This window comes from Myotis brandtii, unplaced genomic scaffold, assembly GCF_000412655.1.
Source record: "Myotis brandtii unplaced genomic scaffold, ASM41265v1 scaffold5019, whole genome shotgun sequence".
In the NCBI taxonomy this organism is placed as follows: domain Eukaryota; kingdom Metazoa; phylum Chordata; class Mammalia; order Chiroptera; family Vespertilionidae; genus Myotis; species Myotis brandtii.
In genome coordinates, this window is record NW_005369138.1 from 17588 (window position 1) to 25264 (window position 7677).

The 7677-nt window shown below is 53.8% G+C and overlaps 1 protein-coding gene across 2 annotated transcripts in view; it reads right to left on the reverse strand.

The window, feature by feature from the left end:
* Positions 1 to 8: 8 nt before the first annotated feature.
* The window catches only part of LOC102240358 (arachidonate 15-lipoxygenase), an 8565-nt gene continuing 896 nt past the window's right edge, over positions 9 to 7677 (reverse strand). The window contains exons 2-15 of one of the 2 annotated variants that reach the window (XM_005876965.2): positions 6663 to 6808; positions 6562 to 6620; positions 5748 to 5829; positions 5534 to 5656; positions 5270 to 5373; positions 4928 to 5088; positions 4130 to 4273; positions 3147 to 3356; positions 2050 to 2136; positions 1783 to 1952; positions 1485 to 1606; positions 818 to 918; positions 521 to 688; positions 9 to 411 (exon numbers count right to left, since the gene is read on the reverse strand). In XM_005876965.2, coding sequence (XP_005877027.1) covers positions 232 to 411; positions 521 to 688; positions 818 to 918; positions 1485 to 1606; positions 1783 to 1952; positions 2050 to 2136; positions 3147 to 3356; positions 4130 to 4273; positions 4928 to 5088; positions 5270 to 5373; positions 5534 to 5656; positions 5748 to 5829; positions 6562 to 6620; positions 6663 to 6808 — 1857 coding nt within the window. In that variant the 3' untranslated portion in view covers positions 9 to 231. Of the gene's footprint in view, positions 412 to 520; positions 689 to 817; positions 919 to 1484; positions 1607 to 1782; positions 1953 to 2049; positions 2137 to 3146; positions 3357 to 4129; positions 4274 to 4927; positions 5089 to 5269; positions 5374 to 5533; positions 5657 to 5747; positions 5830 to 6561; positions 6809 to 7677 lie in introns of both variants that reach the window. The other variant, XM_005876964.2, reaches the window with a different exon arrangement.

Genomic DNA, 7677 nt, shown 5'->3' on the forward strand with positions numbered 1-7677 from the left:
TGATGAGGGAGGAAGGGAGGACAATAGGAAAAGTGGGAGGAATAAGGAGAAAATGAGGTGGTGTGTCTAGAGTACAATGTGTTCACTGTGGGCACACAGAAAGAAAAAGGGACTCTCTATGGAGGGTGGAGATAGAAAGGGGCCTGGCTGGGAGCGGAAGACCGAAAGCTCTCAGGGATGGGGCTGTGGGTTGGGGGAAGAGATGCTGAGACAACCACAGGCCGGGTGTGCTCATATGGCCACACTGTTTTCCACTCTGCTGGGTCGCAGGTACTCGTAGGGCATATCCAGCTTTGCATTCCGGACCTCAATTTTCTTATCCAGGGCAGCCAGCTCCTCCCTGAACTTTTTCAGCACAGCTTTGGGCTCAGGGCCTGAAAAATACTCCTCCTCATGCTGGCCCAGAGCCACCTGAGATGGAGAGAGAAAAGCCGCTGAGAGCCTTATGAACCCCAGGTTGGAGTGCCACACCTCCCCACAGCTGCCCCCTTCCTCAGGGACCAGGCCACCCGGCTCTCACTCTAACGGACTGAGGTCTGCCCAGTTCCCAGGTAATGGACATCTGGAGAGAAGCCTGATGAAAGTTGGGCAGTGTGGCCATCACCATCTCCAGTGTCACATCCTTGGTGGTCGGTGGGGGCAGCCGCATTGTGCAGGGTTCGTTAGGGACCCAAGCATACCAATCCAGCTGAGAAGGGGCAGATAGCCAGAATCAAAGTCTGCTAAGCATAAAAACCCCTTAGCCACCTGCACACAGCTCCCCACCCCCCTCCCCCACTCCAGGTGCAAATGCCCAGGGCCCCCCTATAACAAGTACCTGGCCCAGGTGGACGGAGGAGTGCTGGCCAGTGCAGGTGAATATGCACATGGTGACAAAGTGGCAAAGCTGGTCCCGGGACTCTAAGGACATGGGAAATCCTGCAAGAGGCAAGGAGAGTTAGAAGCTGGGAAGCCAGGAACAGAAACAGAGCTCAGAAAGGCTGAGCAGGGAGAATACGAGAGGGAAGAAAGGGTGTCAAGGACTCTGAGGAACTATTGTGGGAACTGACATGAGCATGAGTTGTGGTGGGAAAAATGGGGAGATCTCCTGGGAGGGCCCTACTCAGTGGGGTACTGGTATGGCTCACACTGGCTCACATGTGTCAGTTATGTTAAATGTTGCAGTATTTAGCAAGCTGGTTGACATCACAACAGTAGCTACGGTGAAAATATTGACACCAAGTAAATGGGCAAACACTACAAATCAGGGCTTTTTTTTTCCCCCCCCAGAGAGCCAGTTGTTAAGTATTTATGAGCAACCACTGGTCCCACTGCATCTGGGACCTAGAGGGATTCTTCTTGCATAAGAATCTGAAGAGGCCATGGGCATTCTAATAGGGGTTGGACATGCTTCTGGAGAGTTTCATAGAAGCAGGGAGGGTTCAGGGGATGTTCCCAGGAGGAATCTTCCACACTGGAGGTCTCAGGGCAGGGGCTCAACTCACCTTGGTCCTGGGCCCCTAGCAGGCCAATCTCAGTGATCTCTCGACACCAGGTCTGCAGTTCAAGGTCCTCTTTCACCGCCTTGTCCGTCTTACAGTGAAGACTCACAATTCCCTCCACATAGCTGTCAGCCAAGGGGTTGGGCCAAGAGAGCTGAAGCTGACAGGGAGCTCCAGGCCCTGCTCCTTGCCCACATGGCCAGGTCAGGGCACCCAGCCCTCCAACACAGATCACCTGTTCTCTCAAGCCACTCCCTGACCGCCCACCCTCCCCCCAAGACCTGCCTTCCCCTTGCCTCACCGATAGATGATTTCCCACAGCCGCAGAGCATCCTGAGCGTAGTAAGAGGACTTGACTCCCAGAAGCCCCCGGTCAATCAGGTCATTAGGGGGACAGAATGATCTATAGGTTAAAGAGGCTCTAGCGCGCTTAAGCAGCTCCACGTGGCCTCCCCCACCGGTGCTCACCACCTGAGAAGCAAGGATGGGCAGGGTCAGGCAACTCCACCTGCCAGAGGCCAGAGCCAGAGGGAGCATGAGCTCCAGAAGCCCCCTTCTCTCTTCATACCTGGTCAAAAACGCCCATGTCGGAGACCAGCCCATTCCTGGCCCGCACATTAATTTCCATGGTGTATCGCAGGTGGGGGATTATCAGCTGGAGGAAGAGAGCGGGGAAGAACTAGTCAGGAGAGACCTGCAACAAGTCCCTGCAGGAAATTGGAGCTGAAGAACAGGAACGGTGCCAGGTCTTCAGGAAAAGCAGAGACATGAAGCTCAGTGGTCCCTCGACACCAAGAGTGTTCAGTCAAATTGTAATTCATTCCACAAACCATTGGATTACTAGGTGTACTGGTTAATAATGTGGATTTTTTTCAATAGATGGAGTTATACATATGTTGATGTATATGCGATTTGATATGTATGCTATTTTGTTGTATTGACAACAAGCTTCAAAACTTCATATGTCAAATTTTCTGAAGGTGTTAACATCATAGATATTTTTTCACTCTGCTTTGATTCTCTGCATTGTACATATCACAGCTGATCTGTCATAATACAGTCTTTATTGACTGGTAGCCCGAAATGGAAATGAAAATCCCCAAAGATCAGGACCTCTGTCTTGCTTAGCACAATCATCGAGAATGGTTCTTGCCCCATTGGAGGTGCCCAAGAAGAACAGTTAATGGGTGAATACTCAGTTAAATTGTCTGATTAAAAAACAACAACAACAATAGGCTACTGTTGTGGACCTGAGCCTGTCTAACTGGCCTGTGTGTTACTATTTTAGGACAGGTCAAAACTGGCTGGAAAAGTCTTCTATGTTATTTGCTTGGTCTTCCCTTTTGCGATGGAATCCTCAGTCATTTGTGTGCACTGTCTATATACTGTCTGTTCATCTATCTGTGCTTTATACATAAAAAGAGTAGGGCTTCTCACCTCCCACCCCCTCATCCCCCTCCTTGCCAATGAATCATTTCCACCTCCTTGGGAGGTGATGTCACCCTGTTGAAAATGCAGAGCAAGCCACCTCACTCTCTTGCTCCCTTGTCTCTCATTGGTTGGCTTTTCCCCACACCCTGAGATTCCACAGAGAGGGTGCCTCCAGAGGCAGGACTGTGCCATGGAGCAGAGAGGCAGGCAGGAGAGAAGGGGATAAGGTATTACCTTGAAGATAGGGTGTATCGATGGAAGGCATCTCATGGTGGCCATAGCGATAACCTCAGCCATCAAATGTCCCCTCAGAAGATGAGAGACAAGCTCGTGAAGCTGGAAGTCAGAGCTACGGACCCAGCATTTGGCCAGGAGCCAGGCCATCGGGGGGTCCGTGGGCAGGAAAAGTGGTGGTGGTGGGGATCCTGTGCGTGGCAATTGGAGCTGGAGAGAGGATAGAGTGTGGGGGAAAGAGTATGAGTGGCCAGGTGCCCAGCAGATTCCCCCCCTTTTGCATATTTAACCGCTCCCTTCTTCCCCAAATTTGCTTAGCTTTCTCCATCTCACTGCTGCTACTCCCAGCAGCCACTATTCCTTCTCCTGACTTTCCTACCCACTCAGTGCATTAACATTGTACAAGCTGCTCTGCCCGGCCTATACAATGGGCAATTGCTGTAACATGACACCCTAATCCCTGAATCTAGCATCTCCCTTCTCTGATCCATCTGAAACAAAATGACCCATAGAATGTGCCTATAGCAGGTTTCACACAGCCTACACCTGCTTCCTGTGTTCATACTCCTTGATTTGGTATCCACCGGCCACTGCAGTCTGGGCCCTCTCACCTCACATTACCCCCCAGCACACCAGCCCAATTGTCCACTGACAATCTAACTTCTCACACTCTGCACACCTCAGCCTCTCTGCCAAACCCATCTTCCCCTGGGAAGAGATTCTGCTCCTTCGCCAAGGCTGATGCCCACCCCACCTCCCATGACCCCTCCCACACTATCTCCATCCTCAGGTACTTCCTCGGTACTGGAGCATATTTAGAATTTCCCAGTCTCTCTCTCTCCAGCTACACCGCACCTTTCTGCCTTTGCCCATTGCCTCCTTTGCTGCCACCTCCAGTGCTTTAGCACAAGTGAATCCTCAGTAAATTTCTGTGAAGGGCTGAGCTGAGACGGCCAATCACGGGGGAGCAGAAATCGTCTCACCTGGATGACCATGGGCAAGAGTTTCCCATCAGGCTGCAGTTTCAGCATGACCAGAGGGGCAGCCAGGTATTGCTGGCTACATAGGATGACGTTAGCCTTGATCCCATCCAGCAGGGAGAAGTCGGCTTCAAACAGCGTGCCTCGCTGGATAGGGGCAGAGGGCGAGGGCTATCAGTATAAGGCATCTTCTTCCCACCCTGATTCCCCAAAGGAAGAAGAACAAGAAGGAAACTAACTTATCCCCATCACCTACTTTGTAACAGGCAATGAATCATATGCTATTGCTTCACATAAGTCTTACAAGCACTTGAATGAACTCCAGGTTTATAAAAAAAAAAAGGAAACATAATAAAAGAAGATAGGTAACTTGCCTGAAGTCACACAGTTTATAAACAGCACAGCCAGGGTTCAAACCCAAGTCTGTCTCACCCTATAATCCATGAATTTTCTCTGCCTAACCCATCAATTGATCCATGTTGACTCCAGATTAATAAGCCCATCCCTGACCTGATTCTCTTACTACACACTCCCCCAAATCCTTAGCACCGAGGCCCAGTTATTTCTTCAGTTTGATTGCATCTATCATCCATCACACACTCTTCCTCCACAATATGCTTTTCTCAGTCGAGGAGGAAGGCCATGCGGTTGCACACCTCCAGGATCACTCAAGATTTCCCCTGTAGAATCCCCTCTTGCATCTGGGGGCAAATTGGGCTCATAGTGGGGCCCAGAGCAGCATAAACACTGACCACACTCCCATTTCACTGTGTGGCCTCCTTTGGGCCATTATGTCCATACCTGCAGCTCCTGCTCCAGCTGGGCCTGCACCTCCTCCATCCCAGAAGGGAACACCAGGCGGGCAGGAAGGCGACTGGAGCGCCTTAGCAGCATGGGGTTGGCGCCGTTGAGAAACTGGTACCCAAAGAAGGCATCCTCCTTCCAGGAGTCCCGCACCTTCTCTGAGAGTGGCAGTTGTGGTGCAGGTTGTGAGATCTGATCTCCTGGTTCTTCTAACCCCCACCACACCATTCCCTCTTGCCCCCAGCCCACCAGAGGGACCCAGACCTCAGGTCTCCCAGCCCTGGTTCCCTCAATTGGGTGGTAAGGGTCTGGGAGAAGTACTGGGATAGGGATACTGACCAGCCAGCTTGCTGTGGTCCCACCAGAAGACCCTGTTGAAGTCATCCAGATCATTCCAGGGAACAAAAACGTTTAGAAAGTCTTTGATGGCTAATTTGGCCACCCTTCAGGTAAGGATAAGCGAAGCGTTTGAAAGTTAGTCTCAAAATCACACATTGTAACTATAACCACCACCCTTGGGCTAATCCAGCCCTGTCCCTGTTCAGTCCATAGGAGCCCCTGGACCAGGATACTTCCCTCTCCTCCAGCCCCCACTGCTCTCACCCCATGGCCTGTGAAGTCGTAAAGTCAATTCTCTTGTCCTCCAGAAACCTCTCATCTGGTGGGAGGTCATCTAAATTGGCCGCAGCCACATTCAGGATCAGCCCATCCTTCCAGCTACCCCATCTGTGGTGCAGAAATGAAATCAGGCATTGATACCCGGAAGGGCCAGGACTCACTGCCAGGTCAGGAGGGGTCAGGGCGGGGTAAGGCTAACCGGTACAGCTTCCTTCTCTCTTCCAGCTCCTCCTCCCTGTGTTTCTTGAACAGGCCTTGAGGGTCCTCTACCAACGTGCGGCCTAGAGGAGGAAGGAGGGTGTGGACAAGGGCATGGACTAAGAGGCTTCTCCTGTGTTGAGGCCAAAGCTAAACTGAGCGAGGGAGTGAAAGGATTAAGGAAAGACAGACAAGAGAGTGAAAGCTGGGTCTCGGTGGGACGCTGCTCCCTGATGAAGAGACAGTGCCAGCACCCATGAGCCGTGTCTTTATTTTATAGCAGAAGCCACGAGGCAAAGTAGGGGCGTGATCACATTGTTTACAGCATTCTCGTGAGTCCCAACCTCACTCAACTACATGCACCTGAACTCTATCACAAGGCACGTGGGGCCACGTGTTTGGACCATAGGTTCAAGCTTACAACCACAGCCATTGGCTATGATTGTGCTGGGTGGGCCCTGCCCTCCAGCTGGGACTTGCGCTTGGCAATGAGAGGATCCTGTCCTTTCATTAGTCGGAGGCTTGGACCTGGCCAAAACACTGTAGCCGCACCCCATACTCCTGAGAGCCTCTTCCTCCCCCTCCTTCGTCCCTGCCAGGGGTGCCTCTCAGCCCACCCTTGCGGGGGAGGGGTGACCCTTCAGCATCACGCCCCTCCCCAGCCTGCGTGTCAATGCCAGCAACCACCTCTTCCAAAAGGAAAGAAGACCCAGCCCTCTGTTTCCCGCCCTCACACCCTGTTCCCTCTTCTCCTCTCCCCCAGCCCCAGCTTCTCTTGGGCCCAGAGGCCTCAGCACACCCCACCCTGAGCTCACCTGTGCCCTCGGGGAGGCTCAGGACGCCATTGCCCTCCACCCAGCGGTAGCACGGGAACCTGTACTCGCCATTGTACTCCACCCAGGGGTAGCACAGGAACCTGTACTCGTCCCCACCGGCCCCAGGGCCCTGCACGGAGATCCAGTTGCAGAACCAGGCGTCATCCTGCAGGAAGTGCCTTTTGCGCATTTTCACGAACAGCAGCGGCCCCAGGTACTCCTTCACATCCGCCTGGAACTCCATCTCCTGCAGGCGACACAAGAGGCTCAGCATCCATGGCGATCGCCGGGAGGGGGGGGTGGGGCTGAACTGAGCCCAGCTCCCCGCCCAGGCCCTTCTGCTGGGCCTCTGGAAAGCGGCGCCAAAGGAGCCAAAAAGAGAAAGGGGGGCGCGCCGACCAGGTGTTCCCACGTCCCCATTATGGGTCCTGGATTCTTCAGCCCGGGGTGAGGCGGACGAGGGAAGGTGCACTCCTTCCTGCCCTCTTTCCTCCTCGTAGTCACTGATCCTACCGAGCGCTGAGCTGGGCGCTGGGCACCGCCGCCGGCGAGCGCCCCGTTGCGCGGGGAGATACACTGTTGACCAGACAGTTGCAGCCGAGAGACCCCGGCGCCCCCTCCGCTCGGTGTGAGCAGAGACCTCTAGGTGTGGAGGGTTTAACCAGGGAAAGTGAGAGAGAGGGGAGGTTGGGGAAATGCGTGCCAGGGAGAGGAAGCGAGAGCGCGGAGGCTGAGCGAGGACGAGGCGGCGTGGAGCCGAGCACGGAGCGCGTGGGAGATGAGCGTGACTAGACGGTGAACAGTCTCGAAGGGCAAGCCAAGAATTCGGTCCTGAGAACCGGCAGAAGCCATTCAAATGTTTGTGGGGAGGGGCGTGTGAAGGCGGGGGTGTATTTGAAAGACCTCGATTTGGCTGCAGGAGGGCTTGGAAGGGCAGGAGAAGAAGCGGCCCGAAGGGGAAGAGGCTGGAGGTGGCCATGTAGGTTCACGCGGACACTGGTGGTCGGGGGTGGGGCGGGCATCCGGACCCGGAAGCCGGAATGTCCAGGAGGCAGAATTGGCAGCGCTGGATTCTTGGTTGGAGGCAAACAGAGCAGGACGCTGGCGGGACACCTT